This window comes from Erinaceus europaeus, chromosome 1, assembly GCF_950295315.1.
Source record: "Erinaceus europaeus chromosome 1, mEriEur2.1, whole genome shotgun sequence".
Taxonomy (NCBI): domain Eukaryota; kingdom Metazoa; phylum Chordata; class Mammalia; order Eulipotyphla; family Erinaceidae; genus Erinaceus; species Erinaceus europaeus.
Window position 1 is genome coordinate 417,605 of NC_080162.1, and position 22,760 is coordinate 440,364.

Consider the following 22,760-nt stretch of genomic DNA (forward strand, 5'->3'; position numbering starts at 1 on the left):
GCAACCGCCTGACCTCTAGGTTAACACTTCTTAAGGTTCCCTCTCTTTCTTTTTTTACCTTTATTTTGCTAGAGACAGAATAGGGAGAGTAGATGAGAGAGAGAGAGAGAGAGAGGGAGGGAGGGAGGGAGACCTATAACACTGCTTCACTTCTCGTGAAGCCCCTGCAGGTCGGGGCAGGAGGCCTAAACCCTGGTCCCGGGCCCTGGTACTCCTGCACTCTACCATGTGCACCACCGCCAGCCCGCTTGCTCTGTTTAGGTTTTATTCCTTCCAGCAGAGCACCACTTAGCTCTGGCTTGGGCTGGGGGTGGGGGTTGAATTTAGGACTTTGGAGCCTCAGGCATGAAAATGAAAGTCCTTGTGGCCATTACAGTATCTCTGAGCTCTTCTCATTGTTTTTCAGCAGTAAACTCTCTCTCTCTCTCTCTCTCTCTCTCTCTCTCTCACTTGCTCTGACAGCACTGTGAATCCTCTGCTTCCAGCAGCACTTGTACCAGAGTGATGTCTGGTTCATTCTCGGCTCCTCCTATCTTTCTCATAAATAAATAGAATCTAGAAAGGAAGAGAGAAAGGAAGGAAGGGAGGGAGGGGGGGAGGGAGGGAGGAAGAAAGGAAGAAAAACTGGGGGGGGGGATGAAGGGGAGAGAGATCTGTAGTACTGCTCCACTGATAGTGAAGTCCCCCCCGCCAGGTAGACCTGGGGCTTGAACCTGTGTCCCTGAACAGTGACAGAGCCTCCCCCCATAGGCCACCACCTGGACCCTCCTACTATGTTTTTAGAAGTAGAATTTCTTTCTTTTTTTAATATTATTTTTTTTAGCCAGAGCACTACTCAGCTCTGGCTTAATGTGGTACCGGGAATTGAACTTGAGACTCTGGAGCCTCTGGCATGAGAGTCTGCACAACCATTATGCTGTCTACCCCGGTCCCGAAGTAGAATTCCAGCATCAAGCTAGTCACAGAACTATTTCAGATGCAGAATTCAAACACTGAAAGGTGTGTAGCTTGGAGAGCATTGTTGCGAGACAAAGCAGGAGACCAAGGGCACTGAGCTCTTTCCTGACTGCTGTGGCTTACGGTGAGGCCACACCACCCAGTGCTAGTCCCCCGTCCCCTGCATGGCGCGGCTGGGGCGTGGGCCGCCTCTCTGGACGTTGCGGATGGCCCCAGGCTGAGTGCTGGCACTAGCTGCGCCATCTCGGTGTGGAGACGGGCACAGGGCCTCCTGGGTAGCCTGCAGCAGCTGCATCTCGGTGTGGAGACCGGCACAGGGCCTCCTGGGTAGCCTGCAGCTGTGGCATCTCAGTGTGGAGACGGGCACAGGGCCTCCTGGGTAGCCTGCAGCTGTGGCATTTCGGTGTGGAGACGGGCACAGGGCCTCCTGGGTAGCCTGCAGCTGCGTGCTGTCACAGGGGAAAGGCGGGAACTTGCTGCTGAGAGAAAAGGGTCATTCTTGAACATTTGGAGGGTCTTTCTGCTCATTTGTTCCAATTTCATGCTTGTTTTAGAAGCTGTTGGAGTTAATAGAAGATTTGAAACAAAAACTGATAAGTGAAAGGAAAGAAAAGCTGACGTTAGAACTTAAAATCCGTGAGGAAGTCACCGAGGAATTCACTCAGTATCTGGCCCAGCGAGAAGCGGACTTTAAGTAAGATTGAACGTCTCCTTCACTTAAAGGTTGTTGGCTGGTTATTTATTTCTTTATTATTATTGGATAGAGACAGACCTACAGCCCTGCTTCACCACTCGTGAAGCTTTCCCCCTGCAGGTGGGGACGGGGGGTGGGTGGGGTGGGAGCAGGAGCTGTAATCCTTGTGCGCCGTAGTGTGAGCACTTAACCAGGTGCGCCCCCCTGGCCCGTTTGTTTGTTCTTCCCCAGAGTGCTGTTCAGCTCGGCTTATGATCATGTGCTGACTGAGCCTGGCGTTTAAGAGTCTCAGGCATGAAAGTGGTTTTGCATAACCACCATGCTAAGCATTCTCTCCCCTCACTCCCATTAAAGTATTTTCAAATGTTTTATTACTGAGAGACGAGGGGCAAAACCAGAACATCACTCTGGTACATACGATGCTGGGGATCAGACTCAGGACCTCATCCTTGAGAGCCCAGCACTTTAAGCCTGAGAGTCCAGTGCCTCATCCACCGCGACATCTCCTAGTGAGAGCCCAACCCTTTTCCACTGCACCTCTTCCCAGCCTGCTGCTTCACTGGCATGGGAGATAGTTCAGCCAAGAAGTCCTGTGCCTTCCACACACAGAGCCCTGGCTGGCCGTATCTCAGCACAGGGGAAACTGCAGGAGCAGGGCGGTAGCCTCATCGCTCCCTCTCTCAGCCCTCCTCCTCCTCTGTCTGACTTGACATAATGGGAAAAAGTCAGTGCAGGGGAAGAATCACTCACGTTGGAAGTCCTGGCATCACGAAATAATAAATGTAGACGCATGTCTGTCTGCTGGGTGTGTGTGAACTCTGACCTCTAGTCAGTGCGCTTGGCAGTTGTGCATCTGCCGAGTGACTGTCTCTTGCTGTTCGTCCATAATAAACCTCGCCGTAGTAGTTGTGAGCAAGGAGTCTCTGCCGCCTGCTGACGGGCTTGCTTTGTGTTGTGAAGGGAAACTCTTCTCCAGGAGCGAGAGATCTCAGAAGAAAACGCTGAGTGCCGTGTGGCCATCTTCAAGGATCTGGTTGGTAAATCTGACTCTGAAGAACCAGTGAATCGGGATTGTGCTGTGAAAACGGAGAGCAAAGTACGTTGGCTTGGTTTCTAAAGTGAGCTGCGAGCTTGCTTGTGCCCGACTTAGTCCAGTTCTCTGCCCGCTGTGCTGGCTCCCAGGCTGCTGCTGTGATGGTTTTTCTGTCAGTGACATAGTTATGAAGGGCAGGACTGTAGGATAACGGGACAGTTCCCACCCCCAGAGTTCCCTGTCCCATCCCCTCCACTGGAAGCTTCTCTGTTCTTTATCCCTCTGGGAGCATGGACCCTAATTCTTTATGGGGAGCAGAAGGTGGAGGAGTTCTGGCTTCTGTCATTGCTTCTCCGCTGGACATGGGTGTTGGCAGGTGGATCAGCCTGTGTCTGTCTGTCCCTAGTGGGGCAGGGCTCTGGGGAGGGGAGGCTCCAGGACACAGGGGTGAGGGCATCTGCCCAGGGAGGTCAGGTTGGTGTCATGGTGGCATCTGCAGCTTGGTGGCAGAGTATTGGAGTTGGAGGGTTGACATCCCAGGCCTGGCGTCTCTGGACACAGTCCAGGTGAAACATGGCCAGGTGGCACTGGCTGCATTGGTTTTATTGAGGTCCTGCTGCTTCGTTTTAAAAGACACACAGTGCCTTAAAACACACACACACACACACACACACACACACACACTCCCTTATTAATGAAAGAGAGACTACATCGTACATATCAGAGCCCTGCTCAGCTCTGGCTTATGGTGGTCCTGGGATTGAACCTGGGACTTCAGAGACGGGCATGAACATGTTGTGCGTGACCGTATACTGTGTCCCGAGCCCTCAGGTTGAAAGTGATTTGAGGGTCTAGAAGACCACCCTCAGTAGACCAGTCACCTCGCCTGGGTTCAGGCCCCGGCACCACACAGGAGGGAGCGGGTGGCCCTGGCAGAGCTGCAGGATGAGAGCAGAGCTGCTGCTGTGGCATCTGTCTCGCTCTCACTCTCTGCCTTAAACAGAAAGAGAAAACAGGCCTTCACGGAGGCTCTTAGTGCAGTGCATGAAGAGGCCCGGCCCATTCTCCTGCACCTTGTTAAAAAATGAAAACTTGGGAGTTGGGCGGTAGCGCAGCGGGTTTCATTCCAGAATGAAAGCCACTGTTAACTTTAGCCATGTGGTTCTTGCTATTTTTAGGAAGCACATAATTATGTAGGAATTGAAGATTTTATTGATTCTCTCCAAGATGATGTGTCTGATATTAGGAAACAGACTGAAATTGCTCACTTACACATTACGTCTCTTGCTGACCCCCAGGAAGCGGTTGCTTGTTTAGAACTAAAGTTTAATCAAGTTAAAGCTGAATTAGCTAAAACCAAAGAAGAATTAATCAAAACCCAGGAAGAGTTAAAAAAGAGACAAAATGGTAAGTAGGTAGATTTTGTCCATACTTAGATATTACTAAGTGCATAAGAGGTAGTTGGTAAGTATAAGTGATCCAAGTAGCCTATTAAACACATTAACCAGAAAACTCTTAAGATCTAGTTTAAATGTTAAAAAAAAAAAATTGTGGTTTTGTAGTAATTTACTAATAGCCAATTTTGCCTTCGTTATCTCATGGACTTCTTAAAAAGATGACGACTGACTATTAGCATTCTCTCAGAGAGACCCCATAGCAAACGGGACTCACTGTGTAGAGTGACTTCTCCAGCACTTACGTAGCTTCACATCTGAGCTTTTAGAGATGAGGTATGTTCCCGTTACTGTGGGGAATGCCGCCAGGTGACTCCATGTTGCCACAAAAACAAGCAAGCAAGCAAAAAGCTTTTAATTACTCTGTCTGAAACCCTGCCCTCTGGAGGTAGGATTAGCAGCTGCGTGTTGTGTGATTGTAATTCAGATCTTTTCTGGATGTAATGGTAAAGTGTCCGTTGCAGCATCTTAACTTTCATGATCATTTAGAGATTTTTTTTTTAAATGCTTATGTGTTTTGTTTTCACTGTTCTTGTTTTGTAGAACCAGAAATTAACTTAAATTCACGGACTGAAGATCTCGAGGAATCAAATAAGGTGACACTTCCTTTTATCTTGATGGGAACTTAATGAAAAGCAGTTGAAAGGGCATCTACTAGAACAGTGCATTCATTTTTAAATAGTGTAAGAAAAATGTTACTGAGCCTTTACCTCCCTCCCCTTTTTAAAAATCCTTTCATTTAAGGAGAGGATTAGAAGCAGAGCATCACTCCGGCATGGCTGTGCCTGACCTTAGCTCTGTCAGTGTTTAATTCTGTGTCTGAAATGTCTCTAACGATCCTGATGTAGAAATTCTGAAAGCACACTACAAGGGGCCGGGCGGTGGCGCACCTGGCAGAACTCACATTACGGCGCAGAGACCCAGGTTCAAGTCCCCACCTGCAGGGGAAGCCGAGCAAGGGGTGGAGCAGGGCGGCAGGGGTCTCTGTCTTTCTCCCCCCCCTCTTTCTTCCTTTGTTTCTTTCTCTCCGCCCCCCCTTCTTTCTTCCTTCCTTCCTTTCTTTATTTCTTTCAAAGATAGGAGCGGGAGACAGAATCAGACGCCGGTCTGGTAGGCGTGTTTGAGCGGGAGACAGAATCAGACGCCGGTCTGGTAGGCGTGTTTGAGCGGGAGACAGAATCAGACGCCGGTCTGGTAGGCGTGTTTGAGGGGAGACAGAATCAGACGCCGGTCTGGTAGGCGTGTTTGAGGGGAGACAGAATCAGACGCCGGTCTGGTAGGCGTGTTTGAGCGGGAGACAGAATCAGACGCCGGTCTGGTAGACGTGTTTGAGGGGAGACAGAATCAGACGCCGGTCTGGTAGGCGTGTTTGAGGGGAGACAGAATCAGACGCCGGTCTGGTAGGCGTGTTTGAGCGGGAGACAGAATCAGACGCCGGTCTGGTAGACGTGTTTGAGGGGAGACAGAATCAGACGCCGGTCTGGTAGGCGTGTTTGAGGGGAGACAGAATCAGACGCCGGTCTGGTAGGCGTGTTTGAGGGGAGACAGAATCAGACGCCGGTCTGGTAGGCGTGTTTGAGGGGAGACAGAATCAGACGCCGGTCTGGTAGGCGTGTTTGAGGGGAGACAGAATCAGACGCCGGTCTGGTAGGCGTGTTTGAGCAGGAGACAGAATCAGACGCCGGTCTGGTAGGCGTGTTTGAGGGGAGACAGAATCAGACGCCGGTCTGGTAGGCGTGTTTGAGGGGAGACAGAATCAGACGCCGGTCTGGTAGGCGTGTTTGAGGGGAGACAGAATCAGACGCCGGTCTGGTAGGCGTGTTTGAGTGGGAGACAGAATCAGACGCCGGTCTGGTAGGCGTGTTTGAGGGGAGACAGAATCAGACGCCGGTCTGGTAGGCGTGTTTGAGCGGGAGACAGAATCAGACGCCGGTCTGGTAGGCGTGTTTGAGGGGAGACAGAATCAGACGCCGGTCTGGTAGGCGTGTTTGAGCGGGAGACAGAATCAGACGCCGGTCTGGTAGGCGTGTTTGAGGGGAGACAGAATCAGACGCCGGTCTGGTAGGCGTGTTTGAGGGGAGACAGAATCAGACGCCGGTCTGGTAGGCGTGTTTGAGGGGAGACAGAATCAGACGCCGGTCTGGTAGGCGTGTTTGAGCGGGAGACAGAATCAGACGCCGGTCTGGTAGACGTGTTTGAGGGGAGACAGAATCAGACGCCGGTCTGGTAGGCGTGTTTGAGCGGGAGACAGAATCAGACGCCGGTCTGGTAGGCGTGTTTGAGCGGGAGACAGAATCAGACGCCGGTCTGGTAGGCGTGTTTGAGCGGGAGACAGAATCAGACGCCGGTCTGGTAGGCGTGTTTGAGGGGAGACAGAATCAGACGCCGGTCTGGTAGGCGTGTTTGAGGGGAGACAGAATCAGACGCCGGTCTGGTAGGCGTGTTTGAGGGGAGACAGAATCAGACGCCGGTCTGGTAGACGTGTTTGAGGGGAGACAGAATCAGACGCCGGTCTGGTAGGCGTGTTTGAGGGGAGACAGAATCAGACGCCGGTCTGGTAGGCGTGTTTGAGCGGGAGACAGAATCAGACGCCGGTCTGGTAGGCGTGTTTGAGGGGAGACAGAATCAGACGCCGGTCTGGTAGGCGTGTTTGAGGGGAGACAGAATCAGACGCCGGTCTGGTAGGCGTGTTTGAGGGGAGACAGAATCAGACGCCGGTCTGGTAGGCGTGTTTGAGCGGGAGACAGAATCAGACGCCGGTCTGGTAGGCGTGTTTGAGCGGGAGACAGAATCAGACGCCGGTCTGGTAGGCGTGTTTGAGGGGAGACAGAATCAGACGCCGGTCTGGTAGGCGTGTTTGAGGGGAGACAGAATCAGACGCCGGTCTGGTAGGCGTGTTTGAGCGGGAGACAGAATCAGACGCCGGTCTGGTAGGCGTGTTTGAGCGGGAGACAGAATCAGACGCCGGTCTGGTAGGCGTGTTTGAGCGGGAGACAGAATCAGACGCCGGTCTGGTAGGCGTGTTTGAGGGGAGACAGAATCAGACGCCGGTCTGGTAGGCGTGTTTGAGGGGAGACAGAATCAGACGCCGGTCTGGTAGGCGTGTTTGAGCGGGAGACAGAATCAGACGCCGGTCTGGTAGACGTGTTTGAGGGGAGACAGAATCAGACGCCGGTCTGGTAGGCGTGTTTGAGGGGAGACAGAATCAGACGCCGGTCTGGTAGGCGTGTTTGAGCGGGAGACAGAATCAGACGCCGGTCTGGTAGGCGTGTTTGAGGGGAGACAGAATCAGACGCCGGTCTGGTAGGCGTGTTTGAGCGGGAGACAGAATCAGACGCCGGTCTGGTAGGCGTGTTTGAGCGGGAGACAGAATCAGACGCCGGTCTGGTAGGCGTGTTTGAGCGGGAGACAGAATCAGACGCCGGTCTGGTAGACGTGTTTGAGGGGAGACAGAATCAGACGCCGGTCTGGTAGGCGTGTTTGAGGGGAGACAGAATCAGACGCCGGTCTGGTAGGCGTGTTTGAGCGGGAGACAGAATCAGACGCCGGTCTGGTAGGCGTGTTTGATGGGAGACAGAATCAGACGCCGGTCTGGTAGGCGTGTTTGAGGGGAGACAGAATCAGACGCCGGTCTGGTAGGCGTGTTTGAGGGGAGACAGAATCAGACGCCGGTCTGGTAGGCGTGTTTGAGCGGGAGACAGAATCAGACGCCGGTCTGGTAGACGTGTTTGAGGGGAGACAGAATCAGACGCCGGTCTGGTAGGCGTGTTTGAGGGGAGACAGAATCAGACGCCGGTCTGGTAGGCGTGTTTGAGCGGGAGACAGAATCAGACGCCGGTCTGGTAGGCGTGTTTGAGCGGGAGACAGAATCAGACGCCGGTCTGGTAGGCGTGTTTGAGGCCCTGTTTTACCCCCTGCGCCGCCTCCTGCACCACAGTCTCTCCTCTCTGTATCTCCCGTCCTCTCCATTTCTGGCCGAGTCTGTCCAGTAAATAAACATCTTTCTGGATGTGCTCGTATTAAAGGAAAGACGCTGCTGCTTATCTTGGACAGACCTTGATTGAAAAGCAATGACAAGACAGTTAGGGGACAAGTTTGTGGGGCAGAGAGTTTGTCTACTGGGAAGGGACCCGCCTCGCCATGCATGCAGCTGAGGTTCAGGCGTCCTTGTTGATGGGAGTGCTGTGCTGTACTGGGGACGCCGTGTTTCTCTTCCTCTCGCCATCTCTGTCTCTGTCTCTGAATGAAAGAGTGGTCAGGAGTGGGGAGGATGTGTGTGCACAACGCCCTGGCTCCACAAAAATAAATATGTAGGTAAATATTTTGTAAGAGAGATGTAGCTATCTTGTTTAATTATTAAAGAGACAGAAATTGGGTGAGAGGAGGCTGGGCGGTGGCGCGGCGGGTTAAGCGCAGGTGGTGCAAAGCACAGGGACCGGCGTAAACATCCTGGTTCGAGCCCCCGGCTCCCCACCTGCAGGGGAGTCGCTTCCCAGGCGGTGAAGCAGGTCTGCAGGTGTCTGTCTTTCTCTCCCCCTCTCTGTCTTCCCTCCTCTCTCCATTTCTCTCTGTCCTGTCCAACAATGATGACAACAACAACCACAACAGCAGCAGTAAACAATGAGGGCAACAAAAGGAAAAAAATGGCCTCCAGGAGCAGTGGATTTGTAGTGCAGGCACCGAACCCCAGTGATAAGCCTGAAGGGGGAAAAGAAGAAGAAAAAGGAAGGAAAGTGAGAGAGAGGGAGAGAGACCCCTGCAGCCCTGCTTCCCCACTTGTGAAGTTTACCCCTGCAGGTGGGGACCAGGGACTCGAACCCGTATAATGTGCGCTTACCTGACCCAGTCACTCCAGCAGAGAGCCACTGCTGCTGTCAGCCGCCTGTCAGCAGGGTCACAGTGCCGCCTCCCTGGGGCTGCGTAGCTCTGCGGCTCGCTGGTCAGCCCACGACTGTCCCGGGAGGCCCAGCGTGTCCTGGTGTGGAGCCAGCCCACGACTGTCCCGGGAGGCCCAGCGTGTCCTGGTGTGGAGCCAGCCCACGACTGTCCCAGGAGGCCCAGCGTGTCCTGGTGTGGAGCCAGCCCACGACTGTCCCGGGAGGCCCAGCGTGTCCTGGTGTGGAGCCAGCTCACGACTGTCCCGGGAGGCCCAGCGTGTCCTGGTGTGGAGCCAGCCCATGCCTCTCCTCCGCCCTGACTCCCTGTTACTTTCCCTTAGGTCAGGACCGCTGCACGTTCTCCAGCAGTGAACACTGAGCTGACTTGTAGCGCATCTGTCGGAGTGCCTCAGGACTTGAAAACCAAAACCTGCCCAGGGGGGAAGAGGTTAAATGACAGCGGACTTGAGCAGGAAGAGCCACCGGCAAAGAGAGGTGCTCAGCTTGTTGCAGGCCACACTCAGGGCAGCTCCCTCCCGAGCCGGCGGCCAGGGGTGTCGGGGTGCTCGGCAGACGCACATCGCACATCGGTGCCGCTGGCCGCCGGCCACAGGCCGTGCTGATGCTCTTGCTCGTGGCCGCTGCTCCGTTGCCTGGTCTCACTCTTTCTGGGCCACGGCCTACTTCACTGTGGATTCACGAGACGTCCATTTTACTTGGATCGGCTAAGTGAAGCTTCATTCTTTTTTTAGTGTTTATTCAATGGAGAGAGACAGAAATTGAGAGGGAACGCAGAGACAGACGAGAGAGACACCTGCAGTCCTGCTTCGCCACTTAGGACGCCTTCCCCTGCAGGTGGGGAGAGGGGCCTCAACTTATGCCCCAGTGTATTGTAATGTGAACTAAACCGAATGCTGCCACATAGCCCACATAGCCCCTAACGTGGGTGTCTGAGGAGCGGTCAGGAGCGGGAAGTCGTGCATGCACAGGGCCTGGCTCCACGGAAATAAATACATGAGCGGCTACGTTGTAAGAGAGATGTAGCTATCTTGTTGAATTATTAAGGAGACAGAAATGGGGTGAGAGGAGACAGAGAGACACCTGCAGCCCTGCCTCACTCGTGAAGTTTCCCCTGCAAGAAATCTCCTTATTATTGTTGTTTTTGTTATCATTTTTATTTATTGACTAGAGACTGTCAGAAATTAAGAGGAACAGGGAGAGAGGGGCCAAGTGGTGGTGCACTTGGTTGAATGTACATGTTATAGTGCACAAGGATCCGAGTTTAAGCCCCTGGCCCTCACCCGCAGGGGGAAAGCTTCACAAGTGGTGAAGCAGGGCTGCTGGGGTCTCTCTGTCTCCCTCTCCCTCTCTCAATTCCTCTCTGTGTCTCTTCAGTAATAAATAAGTAAAAATATTAAGAGGAAAAAAAGGGGGGAGAGAGACCTGCAGCCCTGCTCCACCGCTCGTGAAGCTTTCCCCCTGCGGGTGGGGACCAGGGGCTTGAACCCGGGTCCTTGAGCCCTGTAACGTGCACTCAACCAGGTGTGCCACCACCCGGCCCCCCTGTAGAAATCCCTGTCTCCTGGTATATCATAAAAGTTTTCCAAAATGATGAATAGCATCAGGCTGACATAGACATTGCTATGTTGTTCCACATAGACAGGAAAATATGTCAGATAATCTCCCACTGGAGCCCTGTGATCCCAGGTTGGAGTGGACAGTGTCAGCTTGTCAGAGGGACACCTGCGTAGAAGAGACAGTGTGTTCAGCCCTAGAGACAGCAGCTGTGAGGAAGACCTGACTTTCAGTTCACTGTCAAGATAAACATTAAGAATTACTGGGTTGCAGGGGCGGGTGGTGAGCACACACACTACAGGGCACAAAGACCCGGTTCAAGACCCCAGTCCCCGCCTGTAGGCTTTGCAAGTGGTGAAGCAGGGCGGCAGCTGTCTCTCTGTCACCCCTTTCCTCTAGAGTTCTCTTTATCCAATAATTAAAGATGATAATTCTTTTTCAATAAAAGAAAAGAATTACTGGGTTGCAGAAAAGTCATGACTCATTTTTGTATAGGAAAACAAGTCATCTTTCCAACAACCCAATAATCTTAGCTAGGTGCATTGACTCTAGATATAATGTAATCTGTACTATCTCTAATTATTGATTCTAGATCTTGTTTCGAAGTTTTTAGATATGTGGAATTTAGTTTTGCAGTCAATTTTTTTATTCACTCAATAAGCTAATTTTCTTATTAAAAATTTGCTTTCGTCTGTGATTGCAGACCCATAGTAACTTTATGGTTTAATAAGGTTTGCCACACTAACAACAATTTTCTTATTTTAAAGGACCTGTGCATGCGGTTTCAACTGCCACTGAACATCAAAAGGAAACCAAAGAGCAGAATGACCAAGCTGCACAGGAAAGCCGGGCAGAGCTGCGGAGACACCTGCGCATCGTTGACAGTGAGCTTCGAGCAGAGAGGGAAGGCAGGGCAGAGTTAAATAAGCAGGTCGCTGCTTTGCAGCAAGAACTTTTTCTGTCTGAAAAAAAGAGTTCTAGTTTACGTTCAGACCTCCAGCAAATTCAGTTAAGTTATGACAATGTAATTTCTGAATTATGTGTACAGAGAAGTAAAAATCAAGAACAGGAGAATAAGATCATAAAATTATCAGAGGAGGTTGAAATCACTAGAAGAAATATGACAAATAATGTTTCACAGATGAAATTAATGCAGGCAAAAATGGATGTGCTGCGGGCACTGGTTTCAGCTTCTCAAGCCTCAGACGCAGACTGGCTCCACCCCAGGGGCTCGTCACGCGACCCTCGAGAGGCAGCGGGGCCACACCCTGCAGACACGGGCGACCTGGTGACCGGTCAGGCCACCGAGGACCAGGCTCGAGAACTCAGTGGGGAAAGTTCTTTCCACTCTAGCATGGAAGCCATTTGGGAAGAGTGTAAGGGGATTGTAAAGAGCTCCTCTCAGAAAAGTCGCCAGATCCAGGAACTAGAGCAGCATATCAGGGGTCTGCAGGAGGAACTGAAAGTCCAGCTGAGCGAAAACAACCAAGTGAAGGAGAGGGAGGGTGGCGGCCAGTGCGAGCTGCTGAGAGAGAAGGAAAGGCCCGTACAGCCACTGAAAGGTGAGCTGCGGGAGAAAGCTGCCGGTCTGGGTGTTCACGCACAGCTTGTAGTGGCAGGGGAAAGAGCACTTTCAGAACTCACACAAGACGTTACTTGCTATAAGATAAAAATAAAAGAACTTGAGTCAATGTTAGAAACTCAGAAAGATGAACACAGTCAGTCGAGCAAGTTAGAGCAAGAAATTCTGGAAAAGGAATCCGTCATCTCAAAGTTAGAAGCAGATCGAAAGGAATTTCAAGCAAATCTTCAGGACTCTGTCAAAATCACTGAAGAATTAAGGCAGAGGGAAGTGAAGTTGAAAGAAGAAGTCACCCAGTTAACAAACAGTTGGCAAGCAGCGAAGCGTTTGCTTCAGTTACAGGAAGAAGAGAAAGAAACCAACTGGAAAGAAACAGAAAGGTAAGCTGTCGCTAAGATGTGTCTAGGTAACACCGTGCTCACTCACCTTGCTGAATTCTTCATGTGATAGGCAGATCCTTTGACTTTTGTTTATATAAAGTTTAGAACCGAACTTTATGTTCTAAGATTTTTTTTATGAAAGTCTGAGGGAATTCAGTCACTGTGGGGATGTTTCAAACTTGTGAAAGATAGACTTCTGAAGACCCTTTCTTTCTCGTTCAGGTATGTGGGCCAAGCGGGCAGTGGTGCCGGCACAACAGAAAAGCTATTTGTAGTGGTCCGGGAGGTGGCGCAGTGGATAGAGCATTGGACCCTCAAGCATGAGGTCCTGAGTTTGATCCATGGCTGCACATGCACCAGACTGATGTCTGGTTCTCTCTATCTCTCTCCTCCTGTCTCTCATCAGTAAAATCTTTAGGAAAGACAGACAGGCAGAAAAGCCATTTGTATTTTCCAGGCTGAAGGAGGAGCTCTCTGCAAACTCTGCTGTCACTCAGGCTCTGAAGGCAGACCTTGAGAAGAAGGAAGAAGGCTATGCTGAGCTGAAAGTCAAACTGGCTGATGCCAAGAAGCAGATCGAGCAGGTGCAGAAAGAGGTACATTCTCCGACAGACTGTGGCCGACTTCAATGATGACGTTTATGTTCTTTTGTGTGTCAAATTTAGACGCTACTTTCAGGAGTGAAGCAGTTCCCTCATTTTTACTAGTTAATTTATTTACTTATTTTTACCAGAGCACTGCTCAGCTCTGGTTTACGGTGGTGCTGAGGATTGAGCCTCAGGCATGAGACTCTGTTTGTATAACATTTTGCTGACTCCCCCACCCAGTGCCCTCATTTATTAGATGTGAATAGTTAGGTCACAAAATAAAATGTAGTCATCTTGAAGGGGAGAATGCCCAGCAAAAAGAAAGAACTGCGTTGTTCTCATGTAGTAGTACTGGGTAGTGACGTAGAGGTGAACAGGGCGACCTGATGCAGCTGAGAGCCAGTGTGCAAAGCAGGTTGCACACCTCCCAAGCCCAGAGCTGACCACAGGAGCGGGAGGCCTGCATTCCTTCAGCTCTGGGCCTGGGAGACCACAGGATCTGAGGCAGGGGCAGGGGGCGATTGAGGATCTTTTTCTGCTTTATTTTCATTTTCATGACTGCTAGTTCAGGACCCCTTCCACCTATCTCACCCCTCACACCCCCAAAGAAAAACAAGAGTGTTATTAATGTTTCGGAGGCTCCAGCTGGCCGGGCTAGCGTCGCGGCGGTAGACAGAGACAGACTCGGGGACACACGGCTGGGCTGAGAAGCTGCAGTTTAATCTCTATTCACGAACGGGCAAATCACCACACCATGTGCTTCCCCATCATTCTCCTCCGCGCTGTTCCTGGGACTCTGGGCGTCCTTAGCATGTGGGGCGCGAAACTAGCAAGGGCCAAACCATTTCTCTCAGAGGTCGGGGGAAGGGGACCAAACCAACACGAAGAATACCAACATATTCCCCCTTTTCTTTTTAACTAAATGACCACAGTATCAGGGGTGTGGGGTGAACAGAAACCTGTATCGTACAGGCATTTTCAAAAAAAGAAACTGGCACAAACATGGAGAAACATGTAAGCGAGCAACAAGAACCAGTGTGCTGCCAAGGGAAGGCCTGAGGGGGCCGTTTTTTGCCTCTGTGGGCAAAACTTTATCAGCTTAAAAAAAACATTTCCTGCCTCTGGGGGGCGTCCTTTCCTCAACAGGCATTTTCTAGCATGGGGGGAGGGTGAGGCCTAGAGTCCCAAAGCATGGCTGCAGTCAGTGTTTGAGAAACCCAGCAGCATAAGGGAAGCTGCTAGTTTTGTGCCAAGTGTCCGAGGTGTACCAGTGAGTCCCGTAGAAGTCCAAAGCAGATGTCCACCGAAGAACTGTCAGGGGGTGAATTGTTGTACGTCTGTCTCGATGGGGAATGTCAGCCATCGGAATTCCACTTTTCTGTAGAGAACTTGACAGCTGCAATTCACTTACTATGAAACAAAACTTGTAGCAGGTTACAAGTTTACCACAATTGATAACTCTATTACAATTAGAAGTCTTTTTTAGAATGATTTTAAGGTTGTTTAAAGTTTAAACAATAGAATGTGAAAAGGTAGACATAAGAATCAAGGAAAGAAAACCTCAGGCATGAGAATCATTAGCATAGCCATTGTGTAATCTACCATTTCTAATAGGGAAGGTAATCGAGAGTTTTACATATCAACAAGTCTATTTAACCTTTTGTTACACCCATTCAAGATGGAGACACACCCTAGGTGTGCACAGGTTTTGTTTAGACCAACTTGGTTAAAATATATAGATATTTAAACTAATTTTTACCTCAGACTTTAAATGTAAGTTAATTTTATCTTTATGAGAATTACGTTTCAAACCTTTTTCCTTTAACTCTGTCTGGTAAGAATATAGCCTTAAAGTTATATTTCTAACCTTAAAGTTAATGTTACCAAACTTTAAACACACACGTCAACATGGTCTTTAATACACAAGGAGAGAAACCTTTGTTGCGAAGACATGTCATTTTAAACACGAATTTAGATCTGTACTGTCTTAGTTGTTGGGGGGGGTCACCATCCGGAGGTGGCTTCCCGCACAGCTCCACTTCTAGGAATTGCAGGTTGCGATCTCTGGATGAATCTCTGCGTGTTATAGCTCGTCTGCCTTCAGACCCAAGTTGGAGATCTCGGCCAGGGGGCCCAGTTTCGGCAGGGAGCCCACGGTCTCCGGGTGGTCCGGGATCTGCCCAGACTTCATAGCACAAGGGCGGGCGGGCCAGCCGTGCAGAAGGCGTGGGCCGAGGTGCCCTGGGGTGGCGGCCCTGCCCCATGGCCCTGCCATGTCTGCTGCCCTGCTCCCAGCGGCCGAGCAGCGTGGAGGGAGCTGGCGCCCAATGCCCCGTGCCACATGGCGGAAAGCCGGCTCCTGCGGGCTGGCGTTGGGCTCCTGTGAGCTGGTGTTGGGCGGAAACCACAGAGTGGTCCAGAGATAAATGTTCCAGAAACAGCGAAACAGTCTCGTGAAGAAAGGGCAGAGGCCTTTGGAGATCTCTTCACAAGCAGAAGAGAAGGCCATAGTACTTAGGTAGCCCAATTGTCTTCACTTATCTGAGAGATGCGCAGGTCAGGTCCACGTGGGCGCCATTTGTCGTTAAGGTTCGGGGGCGCCAGCAGGCCGGGCTAGCGTCGCGGCGGTAGACAGAGACAGACTCGGGGACACACGGCTGGGCTGAGAAGCTGCAGTTTAATCTCTATTCACCAACAGGCAAATCACCACACCATGTGCTTCCCCATCATTCTCTCTACACACTGTTCCTGGGACTCTGGGCGTCCTTAGCATACGGGGCGGGGAGAAAGTGGGGTGCAAAACTAGCAGGGGCCAAACCAATTCTCTCAGAGGTCGGGGAAGGGGACCAGACCAACATGAAGAATGCCAGCACCAGAGGCCAGCGTATGGCAGGCTGAGGGGCAGGAAGGTCTGCTGCATCAGTTCCTAGGAATGGCCTTTCACTGCACTACAAATCCAAGCTCCATTTGTGTTGCCCTTGTTGTTGTATTGTTACTGTTGTCATTGCTGCTGTTGCTGTTGTTGGATAGGACAGAGAGAAAGATCGACACCTGCAGACCTGCTTCACCGCCTGTGAAGCAACCCCTCCCTGCAGGTGGGGAGCCGGGGGCTCAACCTTAGGCCAGTCATTGTGCTTGGCGCCATGCACGCTTAACCTGGCCCCTTCTTGTCTTCCTTAACTTCCTCTTTGACCCAGTAGTTATTAAGTAGTGTACAGTTGAGCTTGCAAATGTTGGGACTCTTACTAATCTTTTGTTGATTATTAAGTGTTAGTTTAATTCCAGTGTTGTCTGAGAAGATGCTTGGGATGATTTCAATGCTCTTGAATTTGCTGATGCTGTCTTTGTGGCCTAACGTATGGTCTGTCCTTGAGAATGACCCATGTGGACTTGGGTAGAATGTGTATTTCATTTTCTTGGGGTGAATGACTCTGAAAATGTCCAATAGTTGTAGTCATCCCATATGTCTCTGTTGTTGTTTTAGGGATCTCTTAATCTCACTTTTGAGATTTTTTTTTGCTTCTTTCTTGGCTTTCTCTAATCCATCCTCAGTCTTGCTAATTCTGTTTTCTGCCTCATTTACTCTGTCCTCTCTCCCCTCTGTTTTTTCTGTAGCTCTGCTATTTTGTTCCCTGTTCTGATACTATCTTAGCTTGTTCAGCTGGTGCTCTTAGCTCAGCTGCTAGCTTTCAGCTCTCTAAGTACCTGGAGGTAGTGGTTTTTTGTTTCTTTTTTTCACTCTCATTTGCTGTTTCCTCGTTTCTTTTTTCTTTTTTTTTTTTTATATTTCCCTTTCGTTGCCCTTGCTGTTTTATTGTTGTAGTTATTATTGATGATGTTGTTGTTGGATAGGACAGAGAGAAATGGAGAGGGAGGAGAGAAAGACAGACACCTGCAGACCTGCTTCACCACCTATGAAGTGACACCCCTGCAGGTAGGAAGCCGGGGGCTCGAACTGTGATCCTCATCTTTATAGAGAAAAAATCGAAACATCTTGTTTTGTTTTTTATTATCTTTATTGATTGGATAGAGACAGCCAGAAATCGAGAGGGAAGGGGGATAGAGAGGCAGAGACACCTGCAACCCAGAGTCTGTGTGCCAACACACCAGCTGGAACCCTGCACTCTGCCCACCTCTCCCTCCCAGCCCTGCACCCTCCCTCTGAACAACGCCGCAGCTTCACAGGACCAAAGAGTCAGTCTCGCCATTACTGTTATTGCCAGTTTCTTTGTTTCTTCTAGTTGGGTTTGCTCTGCTCACCTGTGTTGCACACATGCGTGAAATTAAGTGTGGTGTCTTCACCTAGTCCTCTCCGTGTGGTCAGCCCGCTGCACCCAGTGTGGCTTCTTCACCTCGTCCTCTCCGTGTGGTCAGCCCGCTGCCCCAGTGTGGCTTCTTCACCTCGTCTTCTCTGTGTGGTCAGCCCGCTGCCCCAGTGTGGCTTCTTCACCTCGTCCTCTCCGTGTGGTCAGCCCGCTGCACCCAGTGTGGCTTCTTCACCTCGTTCTCTCCGTGTGGCCAGCCCCCTGCACTCAGTGTGGCTTCTTCACCTCGTCCTCTCCGTGTGGTCAGCCCGCTGCACCCAGTGTGGCTTCTTCACCTCGTTCTCTCCGTGTGGCCAGCCCCCTGCACTCAGTGTGGCTTCTTCACCTCGTCCTCTCCGTGTGGTCAGCCCGCTGCACCCAGTGTGGCTTCTTCACCTCGTCCTCTCCGTGTGGTCAGCCCGCTGCACCCAGTGTGGCTTCTTCACCTCGTTCTCTCCGTGTGGCCAGCCCCCTGCACTCAGTGTGGCTTCTTCACCTCGTCCTCTCCGTGTGGTCAGCCCGCTGCACCCAGTGTGGCTTCTTCACCTCGTCCTCTCCGTGTGGTCAGCCCGCTGCACCCAGTGTGTCCCAGAGAGCATGACCTGGCATTGCATTGTTTGTGTCTTAGTTTCACCATCCAGCTATCTGAGCATCGAGGCTGGTTCTGTCTGTCAGCTGTCTGGTGTTTCCTTGCCTCCGTGAGTCGCGAGTACCTGTGTCCTGCACACTGCTGCTTTCTTGCTTTTGGGTGTGTTCCTAGGTGCCATTTCGGGTCCTCAGCTGTGTCCTTACTGGGCAGTGTCCTTTAAAATCATGTTGTGGGTCTGAGCTTCTTCACTTAATGTGTGTTTTCACTGTCATTCAAGAGCTTTATGTTTATGAAACATGTCTCCCATCAGTTCTCATAAGCCAGAGCAGAGCAGTGCTGTGATAAAAAAAAGAAAAAGATTGTCAATGAGCAAGAGAGATCAAAGCACTATATGATATTCTCTTTTTTAATATTTATTCCCTTTTGTTGCCTTTTTTATTGTTGTTGTAGTTGTTTTTGATGTCGTCATTGTTGGATAGGACAGAGAGAAATGGAGAGGGGAGAGAAAGACAGACACCTGCAGACCTGCTTCACCGCCTGTGAAGTGACTCCCCTGCAGGTGGGGAGCTGGGGGCTCGAACCGGGATCCTTATACCACCTGCGCTTAACCTGCTGCGCTACCGCCCAGCTCCCAGTGATTCTGCCACTGCAGGCTAGTTCACCCAGGAGTGTTGTTGAGCGCGGGCCACGGCGATGAGAGGGGGGGGTCCAGAGCAAAGAGGAAACACAAATCTTTATTTGCGCTGGCACCTCAGAGTTGGGTGTTAGAGAAGCAGGTTGGGCCACGTGGAGGTAGCGAAAATGGCCGCCTCACGCAGTAACCTTTCCTGCGTCTGAACACCGAAGTGAAGCACTGGCAAGAGAGAGAGGTGCGGAAGAAGAAGGGCTTTTATAGGAGCAGCTTTCGTGAGAATAGGAAGGGGGAGGAGGAACCATAGCACTCCAGGGTAGGATAATAACTCTCATGACGGGGATATAGACAATGCCCTGAGGGCACAACAAGGCTGAACAGGCACTCTGAGAATGTCCCATCTCTCACGGGAACTAGCAGTAGCCTGAGGGGACAACATGGCAGATGTGACTGCATCGGCACAATTTCCCAGCACAGGAGGACCCAGGCCTTAGGCTGAGCACGGCTGGCTTTGATCCTGGCAGCGAGTAGGAGTGCCACGGCCCCCCGGGGAAACTCGTGCTCCGGGAAAACTCGTGCTGGTGCGTGAGTCTCCCTCTGTCTCCCTCTCTGCTTCACTGCGGCTGTTACAGTGCGTGAGTCTCCCTCTGTCTCCCTCTCTGCTTCACTGCGGCTGTGTTACAGTTCTGATGATGGTGAGCACCCCTCTATGCCAAGTCCCCTTCTCTTCCCCGGGTGCCGTCTGTCTAGATACGTTGCTGCTTTTCATTTAAGAGGGAGAGACAAAAGCACTTTCTGCCCAGTGATTGCGGCGCATTCTGTGACAGGATCCGGCCTGGAGCTTCCTACACAGTCTTGTGCCCTGTCTCTGAGCCATGGCCCCTCGCCTTAACAAACAGGATTTTCTGAAGTTTTTTTTTTCTCATGAGAGAAGAGGCCAGGGTACCACTCTTGCATATGCAGAAGCAGGGATCAAACCTTGACCTTAACACATGCAGTCCTGTGGTCGCCCACTGAGCCACCATACCGGCTGCTGAAGTTATTTTTACTTTTATTATTATTGCGATTTATACCAGACCCCAGCTCAGCTCTGGCTTGTGTATGTGTGTGTGTGGGGGATTGAACCTGGGACTTGGAGCCTCGGTCACGAGAGTCTCTTTGCAGAACCATTATGCTGTCTGCCCCCACCCTGAGGTTCTTTATTTTATGAGCAGTATGTTTTAACAGTTCTTCTGAAAGTCAGGCTACACCAGCATCACTACAAGTGCCCTCCAAACAGTCTGTCCGCAGTCCGTGCCACACTGATTGCCAGTGTTTTACCCACCAGAGTCTGGCACCTTCACTGTGAATGCCCTGAGAGGGAGGGAGAGACGCCTACAGCCCACGTCACTGTTCCTGGAGCCTCCTGCCCCTTGAGCCGTGGCGTGTTACCTCCATTGCGCATGCTGACTCATGCCCTCGACTGAGTGCTACCTCTGTCCCCGCGACCCCTGTCCCCTCATCCATTCTTGAATTGAAGAGCCATTTTTATTTAGGGACATACACAGGTTCTGTCCCTGAGGCTGCCTGGGCACAGCAGATTTGTTCTCTAGTCTCATGAAGTGGCTGACTGAAATCACTGTTTCTAGTTGTTTTTTTAATTATTTATTGGATAGACACAGCCAGAAATTGAGAGGGAAGGGGGAGATAGAGAGGGAGAGAGACAGAAAGACACCTGCAGCCCTGCGTCACCGCTCGTGAAACTTTCCCCCTGCAGGTGGGGACCGGGGGCTTGAACCTGGGTCCTTGTGCCCTGTGACGTGTGCACTCAGCCCCCTTGTTTCTGTTTTACCTTTTTTTTTTTTAATTTTTTAAATCTTTTATTTATTTGCTGGATAGAGACCATCAGAAATCGAGAGGAAAGGGGGTGATAGAAAGGGAGAGAGACAGAGAGACACCTGCAGCCCTGCGTCACCGCTCATAAAACTTTCCCCTGCAGGGTCCTTGTGCACTGTGACGTGTGCGCTCAGCCCCCTTGTTTCCGTTTTTCTTAAAGGCTGTGTCACTGCCACTGGGAGATGGAGCCGTGGACCCTCAGCATCTGGCCCCACTCTGTCTCCAGTTTCACTTGTGCCGCAGTGATACTCTGGTCCTCTCTGTCCATCTGTTCATCATTTTTAAATAAAAAAGATTTTATTACATATGAGAAAGTTTCACAAGGCAGAGAGTTGGACACGGAAGCCAGAGGCCTCGTGTCAGGGACTGAACAGTCCTGGGCACGAGAGTCCAAGCTGCCCCTGGAGCTCCTCCCACCTGCCGCGAGGAGGTGAGGGCTAGAGCGAGAACTGCAGGAGCGGCAGCCTAGGCGAGCTGCTCTGCGTGAGTGTGGCTGGGCCTCGTGCTTGTCACACCTTCATCCTGTACCACGGCCCTGCTCAGCTCTGCTGCTGGTGGTGCAGGGAATTGAACCCAAGACCTTGGAGCCTCAGGCAGGAGAGTCTCTTTGCGGAACCATTGTGCTGTCTCCCCGCCCCCATTGATGATAAAGAACCAGAACCTCACTCTGGCACATTCAGCGCCAAGAATTGCACTTTGGGCTGAGCCCCATACTTGAGGCTCCAGTGCACTACCCACTGGGCCACGTTCTAGGCTGCTTCAAGTCGTCCTCTGGTGTCTTTAAGAGTCCCTGGCACTCTGTGAGGCGCTCTGTTCTCTCTGTTCTTGTTAGTGGTCGCTGAAGTGCTCGGGATAGGACACAACCCTGGTAGTGCCCTGCTTCACTGGGCACAGCCCACACTCGCACTGGAGGAAACCCTAACGCTGTGTTATCTCCCCCCCCCCCCAAACTCTCCTTTACATTTGGAAAAGTGGCAGGCAGACAGCATAATGGTTATGATAAAGCCTATCCTGCCGGAGGCACCAAAGGTCCCAGATTCCATCCCCTGCACCACCACAAGCCAAGGCTGAGCAGGCTGAGGTAATGAATAGATGAGCACGTTGGCACAGGGCCAGTGGAGCTCCAGCAGCAGGAAAAGTAAATATTTCTAATTTACTGATTTGCCTCTAGGGTTAACACGGTTCGCTGCCAGCACTACAAATCCATTGCTCCTGAAGGCCATTTTTACTGGATAGGACAGAGAAATTGAGAGAGGGAGATAGACAGAGAGAAAGACAGACACCTGCAGACCTGCTTCACCGCCTGTGAAGCGACCCCCTGCAGTCGTTGAGCTGGAGGCTCAAACGGGGATCCTTGCGTGGGTCCTTGTGCTTAGCGCCACGTGCGCTTAACCCGCCCCCCTTTTTTAACCTGAGCACTAATCTGGCTCACGGTGGTGCGGGGGATTAAACCTGGCACTTTGTAGCCTGATGGATGAGTCTCTGCATAACCATTAAGCTCTCTACCCTGCCCTGTGAAGTACTCTTTACTTTTGCCTCCAGGGCTATTGTTGGGGCTCAGTGCTGCACCATGAATTCACTGCTCCTGGAGGCCATTTTCCCCCCTTTTGTTGCCTTGTTGTAGCCTTTTTGTGGTTATTATTTGTTGTTGATGTCGTTCATTGTTGGATAGAACAGAGAGAAATGGAGAGAGGAGGGAAAGACAGAGGGGGAGTGTCGTTAACGTTCGGGGCTCCAGCAGGCCGGGCTAGCTTCGCGGCGGTAGACAGAGACGACCAGAGACACACGGCTGGGCAAAGAAGCTTTATTCACAAGCGGGCAAACGTGCTCTCCTGGCTCTCTGCACTGGTGGCAGAGAGACCCTTAAACTAACCACCACACAGATCTCTCCCTCATCCTTCTCCTCACGCGGCCGCGCCAAGAACTCTGGAACTCTGTAGGGGTTCCGGGGGCTGGGGAGAATGGCGCCCGTGAAACTAGCAAGGGCCAAACCAATTTCTCTCAGAGGTAGGGGGAAGGAGTCCAAACCAAAATGAAACATACCAGCAGGGGAGAGAAAGACAGACACCTGCAGACCTGCTTCACCGCCTATGAAGCAACTCCATAGGTGGGGAGCCAGGATCTCGAACCGGGATCCTTACACCAGTCTCTGTGCTTTGCGCCACCTGCGCTTAACCCGCTGCGCTACTGCCTGACCTCCGTGAAGTATTCTTATATTACTC

The 22,760-nt window shown here is 51.4% G+C and overlaps 1 protein-coding gene across 6 annotated transcripts in view; it reads left to right on the forward strand.

Annotated features, from left to right (window-relative positions):
- Positions 1 to 22,760, forward strand: part of KIF20B (kinesin family member 20B) — an 81,934-nt gene that overhangs the window by 28,130 nt on the left and 31,044 nt on the right. For 5 of the 6 annotated variants that reach the window (XM_060174120.1, XM_060174628.1, XM_060176210.1 and 2 more), the window contains 7 exons: positions 1,512 to 1,651; positions 2,612 to 2,747; positions 3,863 to 4,091; positions 4,682 to 4,734; positions 9,357 to 9,510; positions 11,358 to 12,552; positions 13,010 to 13,148. In XM_060174120.1, coding sequence (XP_060030103.1) covers positions 1,512 to 1,651; positions 2,612 to 2,747; positions 3,863 to 4,091; positions 4,682 to 4,734; positions 9,357 to 9,510; positions 11,358 to 12,552; positions 13,010 to 13,148 — 2,046 coding nt within the window. The remainder of the gene's footprint in view (positions 1 to 1,511; positions 1,652 to 2,611; positions 2,748 to 3,862; positions 4,092 to 4,681; positions 4,735 to 9,356; positions 9,511 to 11,357; positions 12,553 to 13,009; positions 13,149 to 22,760) is intronic. The other variant, XM_060175214.1, reaches the window with a different exon arrangement.